The sequence below is a fragment of the Protopterus annectens genome, chromosome 16.part0 (assembly GCF_019279795.1).
Source record: "Protopterus annectens isolate FY-2018-M chromosome 16.part0, PAN1.0, whole genome shotgun sequence".
NCBI classification, from domain to species: domain Eukaryota; kingdom Metazoa; phylum Chordata; order Ceratodontiformes; family Protopteridae; genus Protopterus; species Protopterus annectens.
In genome coordinates this window covers 777,059,593-777,083,919 of record NC_056750.1, presented here as the reverse complement: position 1 = coordinate 777,083,919, position 24,327 = coordinate 777,059,593, and the positions used below count along the sequence as shown (strand labels likewise).

At 42.9% G+C, this 24,327-nt stretch overlaps 1 protein-coding gene across 1 annotated transcript in view; it reads right to left on the bottom strand.

Moving 5' to 3' along the window:
- Positions 1-24,327, bottom strand: part of NDOR1 (NADPH dependent diflavin oxidoreductase 1) — a gene marked incomplete in the record, with an annotated part of 478,408 nt that overhangs the window by 73,954 nt on the left and 380,127 nt on the right. Inside the window, 1 exon segment of the mRNA XM_044058525.1 lies at positions 13,317-13,435. Coding sequence (XP_043914460.1) covers positions 13,317-13,435 — 119 coding nt within the window.

Sequence of the window (24,327 nt, the reverse complement as noted above, 5' to 3'; positions counted from 1 at the left end):
GGAAGCAGACTTTTATGATGGAAATGTTCTGAATTGGGCAGTTTTATAATTATTGGTTCATGCATTTTTTTTTCATTGCCTACAGTACAGCCTCCTGTAAAAATGTTCATTCAAACAATAAATTTAAAATGTTCTCTGTCTAGTAAGCGTGCTGTATCATACAAGGACTATAACTTAATAAAGTCAGGAAGGTGCATCAAAGAAAAGAACGCATCATGTATGTTTCTTGTTGTGTGTGCAAGGGGCCAATGATTTGAAAACAGCCCAAAGATAATCTTTATCCACCACTGGCCAGATACATTTTCTTTGGATGTGGTACGGGTTTTAATGCTGTTTCGATGAATGTGAGTTTCAAGGGCAGAGAAGTTTTAATGCCAAGTCTGTTTTCATCGTGAGACAGTATTGCTTTGTTTATCAGATGTCTGTTAGTGTTTGTGCACTGATGTGCTGCAAAATGTAAAAATAAAATCCAAATAATCATTGTAGAAGTAAAGCAGTATGCACACATTAGTGCTTATGGTAAATGGGGCGAAATAGCCAGGTAATGGGATGTTGGAATGGCTGCAGGGGGACTCTGGTGCCATATTTTGGTTGTCTGTTCTTTAGTTTGTGTTCGAAACTTGGTATCCCACAATTCCACTGGAGTGGGTGGGGTTATGTAATTATGTATACAAATTAGATGTTAATCAGCATACAGATGTGTACCTATTTTTCATGGGCCTTGTCCAGATTTTTGATATTTCCAGGTTGAAAGGTATGCTCTTAGGTCATCATTCCTCACCTCTCTGTTGCCCAGCCCCAGCACAAAGCTCAGCCTGTTCACCAGATGAAGACCTGGGCAACCCCAAAGTCTAAAGGGGTAAAAAAACAAACATGGGAATAGTAGTATGGGGACAGACCTAAGCTTGCATAGTGCAGAGCTGTGGAAATGACAAATTCAACTCAACAAATGAACTCGGAGAAAAAACAAAAGAAAAATGCATTCTTTTATTGACTTATTTAATTTAAAACTTATTGCGAGTAATATAGTTATAGCACATTCAAGGACCAAATAAGAATACTGGGCAAAAACTTGCCTATATCAGGAAGCAATTAGAGAAGCTGAAAGGAATACAGCATTAGTAAGAAGACAGAAATAAATAGCACTACAGGCTTTATATTTGGTAAGCTGCACTGAGCTAAGCTGCAAGTTCCCAGTTGTGGCCAAGTTTTACCAGATGTGACCTTGTTACTGATCCCTTTAACATTCAAGGAATTTTTACTTAGAACTACATTTAAATTCCAACCAAAGCCAACTGTTTTTAACCAACAGTGCCGGGATGGGGAGTCTAGTTCTTATTTTGTCAGAGAATGTAACTGACAGGTTCTTTGTGAGATTCTTATTCCCTTGATCAGATAAAGTTCAGACTGACTGCTTTTTTAGCTTTTGTTTTGCCTATTTAAATAGCAGCGCCCTGCTTGCCCGTGTGCTGTATTTGCCCGGGCTGCTATAAGCTGTGCAACAGGTTTTCTAATGTGGCAGACCGGTACCAGCCATGCCCTTGCTACTGATCTTTTCTTCACCTAGGGAAGTGGAACTTTATTTACATTTAAATTCTGATCTAAGCTCATTTCCTTTTACTTGGTTATGCAGAGAGTGAAGTCTAGTTCTGCACAAAGTGTTATTTTGTGACACAAAATAATGGACCGATGCTCTGGGTGACTGGCCAACCCAGAGAATAATAAAGTTCAAACTGATTGGCTGCTTTTAATTTTTGTCTTGCCTGTTTAAATAGCAGTACCTTGCTTGTCCTGTGCTCTGTCTTGTTGGGCTGCACTAAGCTGCAGTTTATACAGCCACAGTGAACAGTGCACTCACTATACATAAACTATAAACTGATAAAATCAACTCCGTCAACAGTATTAGAATCCCCATAGTATCCAGCTTTATGGCTATCAAGTGTCCTCACTCAGCTCTCAGCATTTCTGCTACCTGTTGAGTTAAGCCTCAGTGGACAGCAAACTGCAAGATACTTATTATAATAAACCTTATTACTGAATGTTATTTTAGTTCCCGTCTTAATTCCCTCACATACCACTTCCTTAAGCTGTTAAAACATAAGGATATGCACCCTTTGAAAAGGAGCATCTGTTATTAATAGACTAAGTTGTCAAAATATCAAGCCTAGGAGTCTAATCGTTCATTCAGCTTCTGGCCGTAAACTCTTTCAGCTACTATTTGCAATCCCCCTTCTAACTCCAAGCCTCAGATGGCTGTTACTTATAACTGAATACCCAGATCCCTTGCAAAAAATATCACCTGGCTAACAAGAATATCAAATTAGCTCCAGTTCTGTCTGTAAACAGCTTCATACAGCTGGATGTTCGTAGGTACAGTAAGAACGGTCTAATGCCCACAGACAATAAATTAATAGTTCATACTTGCAATGTGATCTGTGAAAGGTGCAGGCATCTTATCAACATGGAGGAAAAATGCTCCCATAAAACAAAAGTTTATGAGCAGCACAAAGCATCTATCCACATGGCTGGAACACATTTAGTATGTATATGCTGTTAGTAGGTATGAGTTCAACAGTTTGAAATTTCAGGATTTTGTATTCAGTATTAAGATGTCACACACACAGCCAACACCCGCTGGGGTTGTTAAAAAAAAATCACTTCTAAATCCTCTCAGCTCTAGAAGGATCAAGTCTCAGCTTAAATGCACTACTATAACATCACCACACTCTCAATCAGCAATATCAGTAGAAAAGTCCTAATAACTGATTATCAGGCACGGGTAGATATTAGAACACCAGAGAGACATTTAAGCGAACACCTCTTCATCGACACGTAAAGACCGAACACACTAAAGAGCAAAGGTCAAAACAGCAAATTCTTTCCCTGGGAAAGACTTCACTTGCACAAACACACACACACTTACAAACATAACTAAGTGGGGGGTTTTGCCCCCACATCCCCCAACATGGGGGGGCTCTGCCCCCCACCCCCCTAACTAAATATCCCAACTCCAAAATCGCACTACAGTGGAGAAAAGGGCAACACTGTGTAATTGGTTAACTACATCTTTGTCCTGTAAAGTATTCATTGAATCGCTTAAATGCGTTTCTATGAATACGTGTCACTCATTTGGTGTTTGATATTACGTTTCGAAATTGTAATATAGACTCATCAGGCACAACACCAAGACACCATGCTCACAAGGATGTACAAAAACAGGTTAACAGTTACTTGTCTCTCAAGCTCCGGGACCTGTGATATCACAACGGGGATCTTCAGTACCTCACACCAGGCAAATATGCATATGACCTAGCAATTGTCCATGCAAGAGTGAATTACATTTAGTACTCAAGCTTCAGGGAGAAGTAGAGGTACATGCTGGAGCTCACAAAGCATGCGTCAGATGCCAGGAAGAATTTGATCCCAAGTGGAATCCAACTTCCATCAAGATAGAATAGTTGTGTAAGAACTTATCATAACCGTAGATGTCCTTCTCTTCTATGTTGCAGTATTCATAACAGTAGGGAGTTGCTGCTTACAGCACCATCGTCCGGCCAGTATACCAAAGTCTTTGCTTCAGCAGGGTACATGTGACATCTCTTACCAGGGCCATAAACTGACATTAGGTATAAAAGTGACATCTGAACGTACCCTCATCAGGATTGTTTTGCCGCATACAGTAGTGCTTGAGGTTTGACCAGAAGTGTCCTTATATGAGACCCTTAGACTTGCATGAAGGCCAGTCCCAAGGCAGTAGGATGGCTGTGTAGATAGAGACCAAGGGATATGATGGCAATGTGCCCACAGATGATACCTGGGATAGTAGTCAGAAAGACAGGGGGTCAGGTGGGTGGGCCTGAATACTGCAACATAGAAGAGAAGGACATCTAAGGTTATGCTAAGTTCTTACACAACTATTCTGTGTCTTTCTATTCTGATGTTGCAGTATTCATAACAGTAGGGAGAATACCAGAGCTTTAAGTATGAAGCTGGGAGGAGAAAGGGGTCCTGTGGTCAAGTAGACCCTGTAGGATAGCCCTGGCAAATCCTGCTCTAGCACGGGATGCTATGTCCAACTTGTAGTGTTTGGTGAAGGTGTGTACTGAGGTCCAAGTAGCTGCTTCTAAAATGGAAGAGGAGTCTATGCCTTTGAAAAAGGCAGTAGAGGAAGCAGCTGCTGTGGTAGAATGAGGTTTATTATCTCGTAGGATTTCCCATGGTGGGAGTAGCAGAAGAAAATGGATTTAGAGATCCATGAGGCAATGGTTTGCTTAGAGACAGCTTTCCCAAGGGCTCTCGGATGGAAGGAAATAAATAACTGATCTGACTTCCTGATATCTTTGGTTTTGTCTAAGTAATATCGAAGTTGCCTGTGTACATCCAGGGAATGTAGGGTCCTTTGAGGCATTTTGTGGATGAGGATAAAAAACTGGTAGGTTAATGGATTGATTCAATGAGAATTCATAAACTACCTTGGGCATGAAGGAATGGTTGGTCCTGAGGACTACTCTGTCCTTGTGGAAAACAAGGTAGGGAGAGGTGGCCATAATGGCTTGGATCTCCGAGATCCTCCTGGCGAGGTGAGGGCTACTAGCAGGACTGTTTTCAATGTGCATAGTTTCAGGGAAACAGAGTGTACTGGTTAAAAGGACGGCAAGGTTAGCTTTTCTAATACAAAATTTAGGTCCCATGGAGGAGGGATGGGTTTTTGTGGGGGGTCTGATGTGGAGGACTCCCTTCAGAAAAAGTTTGATTTCCAATTTGGATGCCAGAGGGGGTGAAATGGGCAGACAGGCAGAAATGGCAGACAAATGAACTTTGACTGAAGAATATGTTAGTCCTGATTGGAGTAGCTCACACAAGTAGGATAGGACCCTTGGTATGAGGGTAGTGAGGGGGTCCTGATTGTCCCTATGACACCAACTGGAGAATCTGTGCCACTTGGCTACATAGTTTCTCCTAGTGCTAGGTTTTCTGGCCTCCTGCAGAACAGAGTACATCCTCTGAATAAAGGTGTCTGTAAGGGATTTAGAATCTTATCACCCATAAGGTCAACTTGTTCTGTGTGAGTAGGTCTACATGGTGGGGTAACCTGTGGTGATTGCTCTTGGCTAGAGAATGTAGGAGGGGAAACCAATGCTATCTTGGCCAAAAGGGGGTCACCAGTAGGATTTTTGGTTTTTCCTTCTGAATTTTTAGCAGGACTTTTTGTGGATGCGGGTTCCTTGTGCAGAAGTCGGGCATCTGGCTGTTGAGTGGGGAGGCAAACAGGTCTGCTTGTGGAACACCCCACCTGTGTATCAGGTCTAGGAAAACCTCTCTCTGAAGCATCCATTCGTGAGAGGGGGCGGGCCGTCTGCTGAGTGCGTCTGCCACAACATTCTCTGCTAAGGGGATAAACCTGGCTAATAAGTGGACATTGACAGAAGCAGCTAGATTCCATATCTGAATGGCCAGGCTGCATAGTGGGTAAGACCTGGTCCCCCCTTGCTTATGTACCACAGGACAGTCATATTGTCTGATTACTTTTAGGGTTTCTGGCAGGATAAAGGGTTTGAATGTTAGAAGGCTAGCAGCAGTGCCCTCATTTTCCTTTATGTTGATGTGGTCCTTTTTCCTTAGAGTAGACCACTTTCCTTGTACTGAGAGGTGCTGTTGGTTTGTTTGTAACATTACACCCCAGCCCAGCTCTGAAGCACCTGTGGATAGCTGTTGTTGTGGAGTTGGAATCTGAAGGTGGGTCCCAGAATTGGTCTGCATTGCAGATCACCACTTGATGATCTTTTTTAGGCACAGGAGAAGTGGAAGTGGAGAGTCCAAAGGTTGGGAGTGTTGGGTCCATAGGTTTTTTTTTTAATACCCACTGAATGCAGCATGGGTATGATGGATGCCATGTGGCCTAACACTCTCAGGAATTCCCGAGCTGTCAGGGCGCTTTGGGTAAGGACCTGATTGAAGTGCAGACAGAGCGTCTGAATCCTCTGGTCTGGGATGAAGGCTTTCATGCAGTCTGTGCAGAGTCTGCATCCCAGGAAAATCAGGTCCTGTGAGGGGATCAGATGAGATTTTTCTACATTTAGCATGATCCCCAGAAGAGTGAGGGTGTTCGACACCTGTTGTAAATGAAGAAGTAGGAGTTGGTGGTCTTTATGAAGGATGAGCAGTTTGTCCAAGTATGGGTATATTTGTATCCCCTGTGTCCTGCAATGACCAATGAAGGGGGCTAGACACTTTGTAAACATTCTGGGGGCAGTGGAGAGACCAAAAGGCAATGCAGAGAATTGAAAATGACAACAGCCTACTGAAAATCTGAGGAATTTCCTGTAATCTGGATGAATGGGGATGTGGAGATAGGCATTCCTTGAGATCTAGTGCTACCAAGAATGCCTCGGAGGGGATCAGAGGCAAGAGAAGTGGTAAGGTGGTCATTTTGAGAAACTGGGAACATGTAGGAAGAGGTTCAGAAAGGACAGATCCAGGATAGGTCTCCAATAACCCTCTTCCCTTGGTACCAGAGACATTCTGGAATAAAAACCTGAGCTTCTTTGCGGAGTGGGCACTGGTTCCATGGTGCCTTGCTTTAGAAGTTGATGAATGATGGGTGGGAACAAATAGATTTGTTTTTTGATGGTTGAGGAATACCTTGGAAAGGTGGGAGTATCCACTAAGTCATGTAATATCCTCTCTGGATGATGGACAGGACCCACTGTTCTGCTGTTAATCTCTGCCAAGAGGGAAGGGAGAGAGTGAGGCAAAGGGATAAGGATGTTGCTGGATGCAGGGGGGGGGGGGTGAGTCAGTAGAGGAGGCCTGGATTGGTCAGGCTGGCTCCAAAAAGGTGTGGTAGAGGAGCTGAAGGGAAAACAGGGAGCAGAAGTCTTCCTCGGCTGTCTACTTCCCTTTGATCATGACACTGAATGAAGAGATTGCCTTCTAACAAAGGAGGGCTTCTGAGGGTAATTCCTATGATATCTAGGAATAGGGGACACCAGAAGGTGTTTGAGGTTCTGTAATTCTTTACCCTTCTCTTGGAGGGATTTGAGAAGCTGAGCAGAAGCTTGCCCGAAAAGGGCCTTATTGTCTAAGGGTGCATCCAGTAGTTTACTTTGAACATCCATGGGGAGGGGCTGAAGCCTTACCCAGGAATAATACAGAAGTACTAATCCAGAAGCTGCAGCTTTGGATGAAGCTTCCAAAGCATCATAACGGCACTTTAGTGGCATTCTGTGGAGAGAAGCAAATATTATTGTGCTCTAGTTGGGGAATCCTGAACCTCAGACAGAAGGGTAGAGCCTTTAGAAATGGTACCTAGAACATACCTTGCCATGTGGGTTTGGTAGCTCAAGGCCCTAATGGCCAGAGTGGAGGAGGTATATACCTTTTTTCCTGTCCAGTCCATAAACGTACGGTCTTTATCAATTGGGTAAAGAGTATTAGAAGGTAAACGTCTCTAGATCTCTTACCTGCAGAAACAGCTATAAATGCTGGGTCTGCTGGAGGGTTCCTGAAAAGAAACTGTGTCTTGGGGTACCCTATAAAATCAACAAGGACATTTAGCTGGTGAGAGTTGAGAGTCAGGAGACTGTGAAGCAGCTAGGAAGGCATCCTGAAAAGCAGGCAGTAAGGGAAGCACAGCTGAGGGAGATGGTTGCTCCATTTGCAGAAGGTCAAAGTACCTTTTCTTGGTGTCTGAAACCTCAGAGGCCTGCCACTTAAAATGTTCCCTCATGAGGGAGATAGTATCCCCAAAGCTGAATTCTTCTCCTGGGGATTCAGGAGAAATAGAGTCCTCCTCCTCTGGTGTAATGAATTCCTTGGGGGAATCCATTTGTGTTTCACAGGAGAAGGACCCCTCAGAAGAGGAGTAATCTTCCTCAGACACACAGAAGGGTGGTTGAGGCGTGAGAGTAGGAGGGAGTTGCTGTGTTTGTAATGCCTGAAACGCCTTCAACAGACTTTGAAAGATTCCAAACCAGGCATCTGTGGAGGCTCAGAGTGCTTGTTTTTTTTGTTTCCTTTTCAAGGGGGTTGTAGGGGAAGACAGAAGAGAAGCGGACATTGGCCTAGCATGAATTGGAGGAGCAGGGGCTTCAGAAAAAGCGAGCTGTGGCTCCCCTCCGCCATCAGACTATGATGGCTGAATTACCTCAGCGGATGTACTTTCGGTATCCTGCACCCTGACTTCCATTAAAGTTCCCGGGCCTGCTATGGCAACCGTGAAAACGGACTCTGGGGTCTTCAATCAGCTCTAGAGCCTGCTCGGATGCCTGAGAAACAGCCTGGGATTCTGGCCTAACTTTTTTCGCCTACTTCTGAGGTGGCTCGTCGGATGGGCCTAATCATCCCTCCATGCCTAATGCCAAGCGCCGGAGTCTTTGGTTCTCCAGATATAGATACAAAGCTGCTAATCGGCTACATAGAGTCTTGGGGACTAACAACTTACAAATTGAACAGGATGTATGGTCGTGGGCCTTGCCTAGACAAAAAACACACTTATCGTGTGTGTCCTTGTGAGGAATTTGTCTCCCACAAGTACACTTCCTTTTCCTAGCTGATATGCAAGTCTAAACAGTAAGCAAATTAAGCAAGAAAACCCCACAGGGTACTTATCTGTAATGATCAAAAGTGGTCATCTGGTCTTTAACGATTTGGAATTCTGTCTGAAGAAACGTGATGCAGAAGTGGAACTGGCAAACAGGCATCCGATGATCACTGTGGCAGAACAATTCTGATGAGGGTAAGTGCAGAAGTCACTTTTATACCTAAAAATCGGTTTATGGCCCTGGTAAGAGACGTCACAAATATCCTTCTGAAACAATGACTTTGGTATACTGGCCGGACGGTGGCACTGCAAGCAGCAACTCCCTACTGTCATGAATACTGCCACATCAGAATAGAAGGACATACCCAAATACAAACACAAGATAACAGACTTCAGCAATTGGCTAAGTACTTGGCGTTAGCTTGTAAGCAGATGGAAGATAGGTCAACTTGCTTCGCTAGAGATGGCCTCTACTTCTCCCCTCCATGGTTTCTACATACTAGCCAAAGCCCTTGCAGCCTCAACAGGGCTTTTTCTAGGCAAAGTTTGACTACCAGACATTCCAACATAGTAAGTAGTGGCTTTGTAAACCCTAACTCAGACCACATCAAGGTGTACGTTAACAACAAACTGCCTGACCTTGTGACTCCTGCATCTGGAAGACATCCATGTCTGTGTTGCAACTGAAACTTTATTCAAGTTCAAGGACTGTACTCCCCTTCATGCCTGGACTTTTAGCACTTACCATGCCTTCAAACCTAAGGGGCACTAGCTCTACATTTGTCAGATATATCATCACTAGACAAATCATTTATGAACCTAATACTGAACATATAGAACTCCAGCTTTTCCTTAATAATTACATCTATCAATCTATAGCCTGTTATTAGACACTGTCAGTGTCCCAGGCACAGCAAGACAGATTCCTAAAAGTACTGTAATGAACTACCTTCATCAAAAAATAACTTCTACATTCAGGGTTTCATTTATCCTTCAATTTAATTGTAGACACCTACAACTCTAAAGTTGGATACACCCATTTCTAGACCTAATAAACAGTAACTCCTTAGAAAACAAAGTTAAGACAGCCCAGTAAGGGCCAGAACACTAACTGGCCCTCACCAACATGGTCTCTGTGTTTATCAAGCCTTTAATTTCACCATCCCTGGTCATGTTAGACCACAGATTGATAACCTCTTTTAAAGCCACTAACCCCACAACAGTAAACGGTTCTGAATTCAAACTTTAAACACACACACTTGCTTAAAATTCTATAATGAACTATCCAAGTTTATTTGCAATGTCATTGCCTTCTTTGGAGGTTCAACAGTTACATTTTTCATCGGAGCTCTACTCCCAGATAAAAAGTATATAGATCTAGCAGTCTCCAGTGCCAACTATAATGGAAAAATTAAAAATAAACCACCATGGTGCTCCACCACCACAAATATATTCTAGAACAAAGGGAAAAAAAGCTTTTAAAGTCTAGTGACAAATCTACCCACACTAAACATTTAATCAAAAAGATCAGCAAACAACTAAAAATGACTATCAGAAAAATCAAAACTGAACATGAACTAAAACTGGCATCACAAAAGATAACTACAAAATACTTCTTTAGTTGTATTAGGGAATTGGCATCTTCCAACACTTACGTGGAACTAATCAGTACATACTCTGACCCTAAAAGCATAGCTAACATTCTTGTAGACATACTTAATTCGACTTTTCCTCCACAAACAGTCAATGAAATGCTACAAATTCCAGAATCTTACTCATCCCCTAAGATCGCTTGGGAAGACGTCCTGGCTATACTCTCTAAAAACCTGGGTGTCCAGATAATTTACCTGAATACCTAGTTAACAGTAGCAGACATACAGTTGTTGAACCCCTCCTGTACTCTATTAACTTAAGCCTAGCCTCAGGTTATACCCTGTAAGGTTTGGAAAACTGTAATGCTGTCCTTGCACAAATGGGGCACTACCACATACCCCGCAAATTCCAGACCCATCAACATAAGTATCCTAAATTTGCAAGGCCATGAAATGTATCCTATCTGACCTCTTCAGCTAAGATATTAAATCATATGACTAGACCCACATCATTTTTTTTTTTTTTTTGCATGGCAGCTCATGTCTACCCAACTTGATACATTTCTTTGGGAAGTTAACAGAGGCAGGATGCAGTAGGCAGTAACCACTCAGTTCATATCTGTAATTGAGCAAGGACTGTCACTGTACGATTTCTGGAACTGTAAATAAGCTAAAAGGACTAAAGGTAGACCCTTACGTGGTAAGATGGATTGCAAGCAGGCTGAAAGATAAAACTCACAATTAAGGTGGCAGCTGCCACTTCAGAAAGTAATAAGTGAAGTTCCACACAGCTCAGTACTGGGACCCCTTCCTTTCTTGTAAAGGGTCTTTGATCTCCATACCACAGACTCAAATCTATGGCTAACCAAATTCACAGATGACTGCAAGATTGGCATAATCATCATACGCTCCCCCACCAACGCAGAAGCACCTCAGCAAGAACTAGTCCTTACAAACAAAATGATATACATAGACAAGGCTCAAACTAAATGCAAAAAAATACAGCATTGCTGCTTTTAAGAAACAATTCTCATTAGCAACTTGCATTATAGCCAGCATCTTATGCTACGCAGATGCAGAAGTCAAGGGGATCTCAGCACATTGGCTGACAAATTCTTCAACTTCGACCACCACCATGTTGCAAAAGTAGTTAGCAAATCCTTCTGACTAGCACAGCTGATATCCAAAGGTATCGCATCTAGGTCAAAGGATGTTACTGTGCCTTAATTAGACCAATTATTATGCACCTTTTGGCATGTACGTGGCTAACCATATCATACAGCTGGAAAGACCCCAATGGCCCTGATGAAAATTATTGGCCTAAAACCCCCTAACTACCGCGACATACTAGAAGTCCTATCCCTCATACTCTCTCTTACAGATCTATGCCTGACATTACATTCTACCAAACAGCCCACCCTAGCTGATCTCTTATCTTCACAGGATAAAAGTCAACAAACACCCAAACTAAGAATTTCTACCTCTTTAATACAGAAGTAAAACACATTGGAAAGGCAGATTCATTATCCAGTGGTTGCCACATCTATGGAAAAAACTGCCCTTGCATGTTAAGCAGAGTAATACTCTTGCCTCTTTCAAGACTAACAAAAGATTTGATGGGTGCCTATACTTTCATCCCTGGCCTGATAAAGTTTTCCCTGCTGGAAGTGGGGTTACAGCACGAGGGTGGTGTTTGACAAGGTACACATGACCGTACGAATTACTTGCTTTGTAGTTCCTACAATCCTTAGATATAATTCATCATCAATATACAGGCATGTCAGCAAGTTTTTTTTTCAATCTTTAAGGACTTTGAAAACATCTGTCTACAATAAACTAAAATGAACAATATCAACCATTACAGGACTCTTAAAACCAACTTAAGAAAGGCCGCCAAACTAGTTACCTATCTCTGTCTTGAAGTCATCTGTTAAAGACTGATGGACAGATTCAGCAGCAAACCTCTCTCTATGTTGCCACTAAAAATGAATTGAAGATGGTGTGAGATACTCTTCCCCCTTTAGATAAATGCTGGATTGCCAATTCTACACAGGGGAGGTAGTCAGCTATGCTCTAGGGATGTTTGAGAACTCAAGTCAGGCCAGAAGGGTAGATATAAAACTGTGAATTAAGAACAACACTACAACAGTGATACTTAAAGGTTACACATGCTAAGCAAGAGAATAAAAAAGATAAATGTACGATAACTAAGGTAAGAGACAAGAGACCATGGAGGAATCAAGAACGTAGAGCCAACCCACAGTGGTGCAGGACATGCATGCTGAACGGAAAGGAGCATTCATAATTCCAGTAACTTCAAGCAGTGGAGCTAAACAAACCTAAAATACTAGCCAGTAAGAGAAAAGTCTATATGTAAACCATACCTTAACTCATGCAGGCTATGCAATGAACATAAATACTACTGAAGCAAACGCATAATTTATTTAAAACATTTCACAATCTTTTAGAGTACTAATGTACTAACAAAATATTGCCAGACTTCATACTCAGTTCAAACGACAAAAAAATGATAATGATGTGCCCAGATGGCCAGCAAAGGTTTAAGTACCAAGCTAAAACACCTAACGGACTAAAATGTAATGTGTATAAACACAGACACACATTCAGGAAAATTCCAAGCAGAGACAGCAAAGTAATTGCAACATTACCATCAAGTCAACTACAGACTGCAAAGAAGCAACAGATACTTAGCTAGGATTATAACCAAAAATATCCAGTTAAATGGAAGGCTACGAAAGAAAGATCTACCAGTGAGTCATCCAAAACCCACTCGCACAGAAGTACCATAGCATAAGTTGGAATGACAAGCAGATGTGACACCACCCCCACACAGCAAGAGTTCTAAAAAAAAAAAATAGGATGCAACACAGCATCAGCACAGTCACAGATAAAATAAGTGGCAGACAAAGAAGTGTTGCTGGAATAAATGTAAAGACGTGTCCACATAAATATCTTGCAAAGTTACCCAACAGAGTAGTCTGGCAAAAAAGTCATGTTTGATCAAACTTCAATAATTAAAAGAGGCACTTATCTTACAGACTGTATCCACAGACAAGACCAGCAAAATTAGTTAAGCATTTTCTGTGGCAGATTTATGAGCAGACTAACAATGATGTTGAAAATTAATAGTACATATCCAGTCTTCTGGCAAATAAGCTCACCTGATCCCTAGAAAAGGCTGTAAATAGAGTTAGATATCCACTCTTCATTAGATGTTCCCATTCAGAGCGACAGTAAAAATCTTTTGACTCCTGACGACATCCAAAAAACAAAACATTTTCTATGGAGAAAGTAACAATGTTTTAGTTAAAAGCAGTTGATCTTTTTCTCTTTATTAATAGAGAGGTGCTTAACTGTACAAGCAAATCTCAACTTGCAAAATATAAAACTCAAACTTATGAATGTCTTCATACTCAGAATAGCCAAAGACACCAATGTGCCAAATCAAAGGCAGATAATTTGGGCCTTTTTTTTTTTTTTTTTTTAAACAGCCACATTTTATTAATTACCATAGTACCACTTCTGCATACTGAGCAATCCGCAAGCATGACCCACTACTTCAGTAATGAAAGCTGATATATCCATTTTATAACTACATGCTTCAATGCTAATAAATGAGCGGTCAGATAATGAGTTCTTACATTTAAATATGTTATGCACTTACCGAAGCATCAGATTTATCTGGTCTCTGTCTGGACACTGGAATGCCAGGACTGGTATCTTTGAAGCTCTCTAGAGATGGCAACAAACTCCTCCCTTCCCATAACCCACTGCTGCTAGTTTCTCCAGATCAAGCTTGCCAACATTCAGCCAGACAGCTATGCATCACAAATAAGGAAAGGAAAAGGAATGATAAATGCAAGCATGCTCACAAACCCTTCAGAGTGTGACAGTTTGGAGGGGAAGGCAGGCAGGTTATTCATAGGTTGGTAACTAGGCTATCGGACCTAGGGCCTATACAAGCCTAGCCATAACAATTCCCTGGCTATTTCTTCCCATACTATTTAATTCCCTGGACCCCTGTCTAGCAGGGTGAATGACATGATTCCCGGGGTGAATTTCCTCCCACCAAATCGTCAAGGTTCCTTCTGAAGAAGGCCAAAGAGGTGCTCTGCTTGACATGTATAGGCAGTCTATTCCAGAGTCTGGGGAGTCTCTCGGTCAGGAACCTATCCCTTCAGCATGTTTTTTTTTATTGTGATGACAAGGTTTAGATCCCTGATGCATGTGGCTCTGAGGGATTGGGATTTCTTTAAGTGTAGCATGTCCAACAGCTATGGGTTTGACATGGCCTTGTATGTTAAGGAGAGATCGCCTCTGAGTAGATGATATGCGATAGAGTATAGCTGGAGATTTTTAAGGCAGTCAGCGTAGGGTATCTGCTTTAGGCCTGTGATTCTTTTAGTGAGGTATTTCTGCGCCCTTTCCAGTTGTTGCAGATGTCTTGAGAGGTACATACCAAAAGGGGCATTGTATTCTATAATGGGTCTAATGAGGGAAGAGTACAGTGCGACAATGACCTCCTTTTTTCTGGATGAAAAGCCCTTAGTGATGAGGTGTGCCACATAGGATTTCCTGACTGTTGTGGCGATGTGGTTATTGAAGGTGAGACCACTGTCCACCTGTGTGTCCCTAAGTCTCTTATCACACTTTCTGTGTTTAGTGTACTGCCACCTATGTGGTTATTCACGGGTACATGTTTTTTCTCAAAGGGGATAACTATACATTTCTTGGCAATGAGCTTGAGCCCATGGCTCTGGCATCAGGCATCTGTTTGTGTAAGGCCCTTTTGTAGAGTATCCACATAATTTGGGGATTCAATAATGGCTCCCAGTTTTCAGTCATCTGCGAACTTTGTTAGCCAGAGTCCGTTAGTATTGGCCTGTACTTCAGAGAAGTAGATGCCAAACAAGAGTGGTCCCAGGACTGAACCCACTTGTCACAGGTCTGGAGATGGATTTGGAGTTAGCTACTTTTACAGTGTGGGTTCGGTCAGTAAGCCAGTTGGTAACCTATTGAGTGATGTAGGGATTAATGCCCAGCTTAGTAAGTCTAGCTATGATTCCAGAGTGGGGGATGGTGTCAAAGGCTTGGCAAGGTCCAGATAGGCTGTGTGGACTGCCTTACCCCGTCCATGGCTCTGGAGACTGATTCGAAGAAGTCAGTCAGGTTCGGGAGACAAGATCGGCCCTTCATGAACCCAAACTGGGAGGGGTCCAGTGTTTGAAGGTTGCCAATGTCTATTGTTTATAAGTTTCATGATAATACGTTCCTGGCCTTGCAGATCAGGCTCGTCAGACTGATGGGGTGGTAGTTCCTGGGATCCAAGGTGGATCCCCCCTTGTGAAGTGAGATAATTGTAGCTGTGCGCCACTCAGTGGGCACGAAGCCTGAGGTGAGGCTATGATTCCAAAGCCCAGACAGAGACCAGAGAAATCTAATGTTCCGGTAAGTAGATAACCTGCATATTTCTTCGGTCCTGTTTGAACACTGGAACATCAGGACAGAATCCTCAGCTAACATGGGTGTTTTAGCCCAGCAAACCATTAAGGATGGCTGCTCCAAAATAAACTTTTTATAGAAATATAGTCAAGGTTGTAATTCTTAGAGAAGGTATGCCATGAACACCAAGTAGCTGCTGCTATCTCATCAATTGGAAGGTTACATAAGAATGTCGTGGACGTAGCTTGAACCCTAAACGAGTGAGCCTATGATGAAACAGTAAGTTGTTTGCCTGCTGTTATAGAACAAAAGGAAATACAGTCTGAAATCCAATTTGCCAATGTAATTTTATTGATCTTCTGAGCCAGCTTGGCCACCAAAAAAAAACTGCAGAGTTGTTCACCCTTCCTGAAGCTCTTTGTGTGAAATAAATAGAACGCAAATTACCGGTGAACATTCAAATAATGTAACAAGTACCCTTCGTTGTTAGATTAGGTATGAGAAAGATACTGTAAAGTGAATGTACTGATTTAGACTGAGGGGTTGAGACTGTCAGAAAAACAGGCTAGTAAGTTTTGGCAACGCTTAAGTGAACTCTGAATAAGAATTAGTAAAATAAATTTGAGTTAATCCAACCTGGTCCATACAATTTGAAAAGGAATGATGGCATAAAGTTAAATAAAATAAGAACTGAAACTACTGTAGCGAAAATGTGGTCCAAAATTAATTTAGATTTCTGTTTCTTGACCAGTATGTCTACTATGAGAAACCATATGATACATGACAAAGTCAGACTGTGCATGTCTCAAAGGCAGGGAGCTTGGTATACATATCTGAACTTATTTATATTTTCTTAACTAACCTGCCCAAAGTAGTACTACATATTTTTAAAGGAACCCGGGAAGAAAATCTCCACAAATTTTAAAACAGAAATTATTCAAATTAGTGTTTACTGTTGTACTCACTCCAACAATAAAAACATAACCTTAAAGCTGTACTTGTGTTTTGTTAAAGAGTACAAACAGCGCAAGTCTGAGAACTCTTAAGCAAAGATAAATCCCAAAAAAGTACAGTTGTGTCACAACTTACCATAACAGTAGCTGTCCTACTGATCACTGCTGCATTATTCCTCACATATGGTCTGTCAAAGCTGATGTCCAGCTGCAGTACCCATGACTTACCCTCCGTAGGTCATACATCTGATGCATGACATCAGTTTGTATGCGTTGGGTATAAAAGATGGATGTACAAGCGTGGATTCTCAGCGGCCTGAATACTATTGAGACAGGAGACTAGTCAGCTGGGGGGGTGTAGACCTAATAGGCAAGAAAATTCCCTCATTTCTATGTAACAGAGCAGATGTTAAAAGATGGGGGAAGAGGAATATGAAGTTTGAAGAGAGGTAAAGAAGAGGGAATGGAGGGTGGGATGGAATCCTGCAACAGTGATCAGCAGGACATCTAAGAAGTTATTACACAGGTGAACCATATCCTGCCTGAAATCACTTTTGCAATATTCCTGACATATGGGTGATTTCCAGAACTGAAGGAGGAAAGACGGGTAGTTGGCTACTGAGTAGAAGAGTTGTCCAGCAGTCTAGACAGAACTGACCAAGCAAAGGCTGCCCTGGACCTGGAAAAAGCATCGATTTTGTAGTGTTTGATAAAGGTATGTGGAGAGGGCCAAAGTGGCAGCCTCCAAGATGGGCTTTCAGTCTATTTCTTTGTGAAATGCCCTTGAGGAAACCACTCCCTTAGTGGAAAGTGCTTTAGGGCAAGAAGGCAAGGTCTTACAATAGTGCAAGTAGCAAAAATAGATAGCCTTAGAAATCCAAGCTGTAATAGTGTGTTTGGAGACTGGCTGGCCCAGCTTAGGGCTCACAGATGATACAAACAGCTGGTCAGTCTTTTTGAAGGATTTAATTTTATCCAGATAAAATCCGAGTTGCCTGTGTTTGTCCAGAAAATGCAAGATCCTTTCTCCCGTTTTGTGCATTGTGGAAAAAAGTAAAAACATGAATAGCCTGATTGAGGGACAGCTCGTTAACTACCTTAAGCATGAAGGATGGATTAGCCCCGAGACGCATCCTGTCCTTGTGAACAATAAGAAAAGGGGAATGGCCATGAGAGCTTGTAACTTACTCACTTCTTAGCAGAGATGAGAGCCAAGAGAAGGATATGTTTTCCAAGTACAGAATTTTAGAGAAAGCAGAAGATGCTGGTTCAAAAGGAGGAAGTGTATGCTTTTCTAGCACAAAATTAAGTTTCTAACAGGGAGAGATGGGTTTTCTCGGTGGATTAAGATGCAGGACTCTCCTAAAGAAAAGCATGACCTCTGCCCCAGCCAAAAGTGGAAGGCTAAGAGGGAGTACGGCATTGATAAATTAGATGAAATTTTATAGAAGAGTAGGCGAAACCTGATCAAAGTAGTTTGCAGAGATACTGCAGTACAGCAGGAACTTGTGATAAGAATGGGTCCTAACTGTTTTCGGCAACAAGAAAACCTTTTCCATTTAGTTGTACAAGATCTTCTAGTAGTGGGCCTCCTGGCCTCTTGCAGGACTTGAACTTCTTCAGAGAAGAGGTGTCTTTAAGGAATTAAATTCTTATCTATAGGGTCAGGGTAAGAGATGGAAGATTTGGGTGGAGCTGGGAGCCTTTTTGTCAAGTTATCAGGTCTGGGGACTATACCTCTCAACCATATTTTCCAGGACAGAAAGAGGAATTCTCCTGTAATTTCCCTTTATCAGGCGAAGCGGGGTATTTCTTGAGAAGACTTTTTGGAATAGGCGGCAGAAAAGGAAAAAAAATAGGAATATCCCTGACCACTGGAAGGAAAAGGCACCTGTCCCCTCCAGGCTGTGGAAAAAGGTCCGTGGTTTAGAAATAGGGAAGTTGATGTTTTGTTGGCGACACAAAGAGGTCTATCTGAGGAGTGTCCTACTGAAAAGGTGATCACATGGAAAAGCTCTGTTCAAAGTCCATCTGTGGGGTCCTCCAGGGAGTGACTTACAGAGTCTGCTAGCACACTGCCCTGAGAACGGATGTATGCGGCTGTAAGTGTGATATTGATTTGGGTTGCCAAGGTCCACGCCTCCTGTGCTAACCTACACTCTTGGCAAATCCCGGTTTCTCCCTGTTTATATACCAGTTAACTGTGGTGTTGTCTGTGTACACTAGGAGCGGCCTGGGTTTCCAGAGGTGGATGAAAAATCTGAAGAGCTTGCGGAAGAGCCCTGACTTCTTTCAAATTGATATGCTTCTTCAAGAACTGAGGTTGCCATTTCCCCTGTACCTGGTGTGAGCCTGCCCATGTCCCCAACACCTCATCCGAGGCATCTGTGAGAACCTGTTCAAGAGCAGGCAGTGGTATGAATGGCAGTCTTGGGGTGAGAATGACCTGTCCCCTTCCACCAAAGTATCTCTTTTATGAGAAAAGGTTGAAGGGGAATCAAGGTGTCCACGGGGTAACAGTACAGTGCTTTGACCACACATTTCAGATACCACTGGATTTTTCTCATGATGTCTGGCCAGGGGGACACAGATAGCATCTCCCATGAATCCCAAAGTCCTTAACATGTCCCTTGCTGGGCAATGGGTTACAGAGCAAAGATTTTGGAAATAGGTAGACAGACTGCAAACTTTCTCCTGTGGGAAGAAGTCATGCATTTTCTTTGTGACCAGTCTGCAGCACAGGAAAACCAGATCCTGTGTAGGGGACCATTTGGGATTTTTTGTAATTAATAGTGAAACCCAGACCTGTCTGAAGTTGCAGGGTGAAGTGAAGTGTAGATGCTGAATAAGAATTTCTAGACATAGCCTGGATTCAGTAGGCCATCCTGGTAGGGGGAACTCTGGATTCACCTGAGTGCGACAGCTACTACTGGGGCTAGGGACTTTAATACTCTTGGAGCTGTGGAAAGACCAAAAGGCAGAACACTAAGCTGAAAATGTGAGGAGCTAGAGAAAAAACTTGAAGAACCTCCTGCAAGAAGAATGAATGGGTATGTGTAAGAAAACTTGGGGGAGGATCAAAGGCCGAAAAGTGTGGAGACAGTATTTTGAAACATGGTACCTTCAAAAGTCAGTGTTTAGGAGAGACAGGTCTAGGATGGATCTTCACTGCCCCTCTTTTCTTGGACTAGAAAAAGTCTTTTGGGACTTGCTCAATGGTACCCTGACTTAAGAGGTCTTGAATAATGTGGGCCAGAAGGGATATTTGGTTTTCAGGAGGTTGTGGCATGCCTTTTAGAAGGGGAATATTTTCCCATGAGTGGCATAACTATCGTTGATAACAGACAGGACCCATTTATCTGTGGTAATGACTTCCCACCTGGCCAGGGAGAGCGACAGTTTTTGGGAAAGAGGAGTAATGGGACTGAGCACAGTGGGAGGGAGTCACAGATTTTTGCTTCCAAAGGGAGGCCTCCCAACTGGAGGTTCCCTTTGGGTTTTTTTTCAGAGTACCTTTTCCTAGGGGCTTTCCTTTGTTTCTGACATGTCCAAAGATCCTTTCTAATTAACGAGGTAGATTCAGGTGGGTAGTTCCTTTGATATCTAAGAAATGAAGAGGGTAGAACCTGTCTGCAGTTTTTCACTGTTTTACCTTGGTCATGGAGAGTTTTGAACAGAATGGCAACCTGAGAACCAAACAGCAAGTCTTTGTCCAAGGAATAGTTAAACATTTTTGACTTGAAATCCTCAGGGAGAGCCTGATTGTGAAGCCATGAACATCTTTGACTTACAGCTCCATGGCAGCTACCCTAGAAGGATCATCCACAGCATCATAAAGTACAGTTTTGTACCTACCATAAATGTAGATGTTCGAAGATCCACATTGCTGCAGTCCTAACACTTGGGTAGTCCGCTGTCCTTGGTCGGCCCGAATATCAAAGTATAAGGCTGACGTCGGTCAGGGCGCATTTGACTGACGTCAGGACGTCAGGGTACAAATGCGCATGACCGACGTCATATCCTCAGTCTTTTCTTGCCCCAGATGTCAGAAGACCCTAAAAATAAAGGTCAAAGCCAAAAGACAGCAAACAACCAACCAACCACCCCTGCACTAACAATATGTACAATATATACAATATACACAAAATGTACAACCCAACCCACACAACCGCCTCTAACTACAGAGGGGAAGGAGGGAGGGTAAATTGGACTGCAGCAATGTGGATCTTCGAACATCTACATTTATGGTAGGTACAAAACTGTACTATGTTCTTCATCTCACATTGCTGCAGTCCTAACACTTGGGTAGAATCCCAAAGCAGAGGTAAGGGAGGATGGCCAACTACAAGGAAACAGGAGCTGCCAAAATGCCCTGCAAAACAGCAGTGGCAAAACCAGCCCTGGACTTAGAGTAAAGTGGCAGGTGATAATGCCTAGAGAAAGTATGTACAGAACTCCAAGTAGCTGCCTCCAAAATATCCTTGGTTGCCACTCCCCTCAAAAAAGCTGTTGAAGTGGCAGTAGCCCTAGTGGAATGAGGCCTAATCCCAGCTGGAATCACCTTGCCATGATGGGAATAACAGAAAGCAATGCAAAACCCAATCCACTTAGAAATAGTTTGTTTTGATACAGGCTTGCCCTGAGAACTCAAGGCAAAAGAAACAAACAACTGCTGAGACTGCCTGAACCCTTTAGTTCTGTCCAAATAATAACGCAACTGCCTGTGGACATCTAAAGTGTGCAAAATCTTTTCCCCTTTATTTTGGGGATTTGCATAAAAGTAGGCAAATGAATAGTTTGGTTTAAAGCCACACTAGAAACCACCTTAGGCATAAAGGAAGGATTAGTACGTAATGATACCCTATCCTTATGGAAAATCAAGAAAGGCTCAACTGCCATAAGGGCCTGCAATTCAGAAACCCTTCTTGCAGAGGTAATGGCCAACAAAAAAGCAGTCTTCCAAGATAAATATTTCAACTCAGCAGTAGCTGCAGGCTCAAAAGGTTGTAGAGTGAGTTTCTCCAACACAAAATTGAGATCCCAAGCAGGAGTAGGAGCTCTTCGTGGGGGTCTTATATTCTTTGCCCCTCTAAGAAATTGCTTGAACAAAGGATGAGAAAACAATGGTGGTTTGCAATCATAGTGAGCTGAAATTGCTGCAGCATGAACTTTAATAGAAGAGAAAGACAAACCTTTGTCCAGTAACTCAGTAAGATATTGAAGAGCCACACTCAAATTGGGCTCAGAAACATCAAAATCTTTTGCTGCACTCCAAAACAAAAATCTCTTCCATTTGTCTGCGTACACTTTCCTTGTACTAGGCCTCCTAGCTTCCAAAATAACATTCAAAACTTGCTGAGGAAGTGGAGGCCCACTTTGGTTCAAAACAGAATGTGCCAGGCTGTTAGGTGCAGAGAGTGAAGCTTGACATTTAGCAAATGGCTGTCCTCCTGTGACAACAGGTGTGGAATCGAAGGCGAAGGCAAAGGCCATGGAGGCTTCCGTACCAGACTTCTCAGTAATGGGTACCAGTGTTGTCGAGGCCAATCCGGAGCTATTAAAATCATCCTTGGCTTGTCCTGTCTGACCTTTAGAAGTACCTTTGGGAGGAGAGGCAGAGGTGGAAAGGCATATACATGAAGATTGCTCCAATTGAAAGAAAGAGCATCCACTTTCCAAGCTGTGGGATGAAACCTTTTTGTGCAAAACTTTGGCAGCTGATGGTTTAGTGGAGAAGCGAACAGATCTATGTCTGGAGTTCCCCATGACACTGTCAATTTCTGAAATACATGAGGATCCAATTTCCACTCGTGGGGATCCATAATTCGCCTGCTCAACACATCTGCTAAGGAGTTCTGTGCTCCTGGCAGAAACCTTGCCTGAAGATTGAGCTGTAAACTGAGAGCAGTCTCCCACAAAATCATTGCTTGCCTGCATAGTGGATAAGAATGCGTTCCCCCTTGCTTGTTGATGTACCACATGACAGTTGTGTTGTCTGTTAGAATCAACACCTGTCCTGGAAGAAGCAATTCCTTGAAAGCAATTAATGCAAACTGGACTGCTAACATCTCCTTCATGTTGATATGTAGATGTTGTTGTCTGACAGGCCACTTGTTTTGAATCCACTTTCCATTTAGATGAGCTCCCCAAGCTTTGTCTGAGGCATCTGTCGTTAAAATCTGACTCGCCTCTGGCCGGGTCACAGAGAGTCCCTTGTTTAGGTGACATTCCTGAGCCCACCACAAAAATTCCTTTTGAATGCAAGGTATTATTGGAATGACAGTGTCTAGATCCTGGCAGTGCTGTGTCCATACATTTTTGAGATACCATTGTAGCTTCCTCATATGCAGTTTGGCATTGGGAAGCACCAGAATACAAGATGCCATGAACCCTAAGGCTTGAAGGACTGTCCTTGCAGTCAGCCCGGACTGATGAGATAGTTGATGGAAGTAAAGGGATAGACTTTTGTTTGTCCGGGGTTAAAAAGGCCATCTGGGATGCTGTATTCAGTCTCACACCCAGAAAGCACATGTCTTGAGAGGGTACTAGACTGGACTTTATTTCGTTCACAGAATACCCTAGGCATCTTAGCACTGCTATCACATAATCCAAATGATGAAGAAGCTCTCCTCTTCCTTGAGCCAGAATCAGGCAGTCGTCCAAATAAGGATAGATCTGTATTCCTTTTTGTCTGAAGAAAGCTATCACTGGAGCCAGAACTTTCGTGAACACTCTGGGCGCAGTAGATAAGCCAAAGGGCAATGCAGAGAACTGATAGTGAGAAGTCCCAGCTCGAAAACGCAGATACTTCCTGCAACTTAGTCTGATAGGAACATGAAGGTAAGCCTCCTTGAGATCCAAAGTTACCATCCAATGATCTTTGCCCAGCAGAGGTAAAAGCTGCTGCAACGTCAACATTTTGAACTTGGGAATGTCCAGATAAGTGTTGAGGATAGATAAATCCAAAATTGGTCTCCACGTGTTCCCCTTCTTTGGTACTAGGAACAGGCGAGAATAAAATCCTAGGCCCACTTCTGGCAGAGGGACCGGCTGTATAGCCCCTAGTTGGAGCAACAAAGAAACCTGTTTGTGAGCCTCTAGTCTTTGTTGAGGAGGAACGTCTGGCATGCCTTTGAAAGGAGGCAAGGTATGGAAATAAAACCTGTAGCCGTGGTGAATGATATCCAATACCCATTTGTCCTGGGTAATTAAACTCCAATTTTCTTTGAAAAGTGCCAACCTTCCTCCCAAAGGTGCTGCCAGACGAGCAGGCTCTGGCAGCCGAAAAGGTAGGTCATTGGGTCTGCTGACGAAAAGACTGACCCCTGCCCTCACCCGAAGCCTGTGCAGGAGAACTCCCTGTTCTAGGCCTGAAAGAGCCCTGGGCTCTGCCCTTACCACGTCTAGATCTACCCCTAGACTGTGAACCATAAGAAGGATATGTCCACCCTTTAGTAGGCCAATTTCTACTAAACTTTGGAGGCTGGACCTGCAAAAAATCTTTAACAGTCTGCATAGACTTAGCCTTGTCTTCCATTTTCTTTAAGACTGTCTCAACAGGAGGACCAAACAACACGTCAGATTGTAAAGGAGCATCTAAAATCCTTGTCTTAACATGTTCAGACAAATTCTGATCCCTCAGCCAGGCGTGCCTGCGAAGGACTGACCCAGTAGCAGCCACCCTAGACGAGGCCTGTACAGCATCAAAACCACATTGCAAAGAATGCTTACCCACCTGTTCAGAAACATGCACTAAATCTTGCAACTCTTTACAATC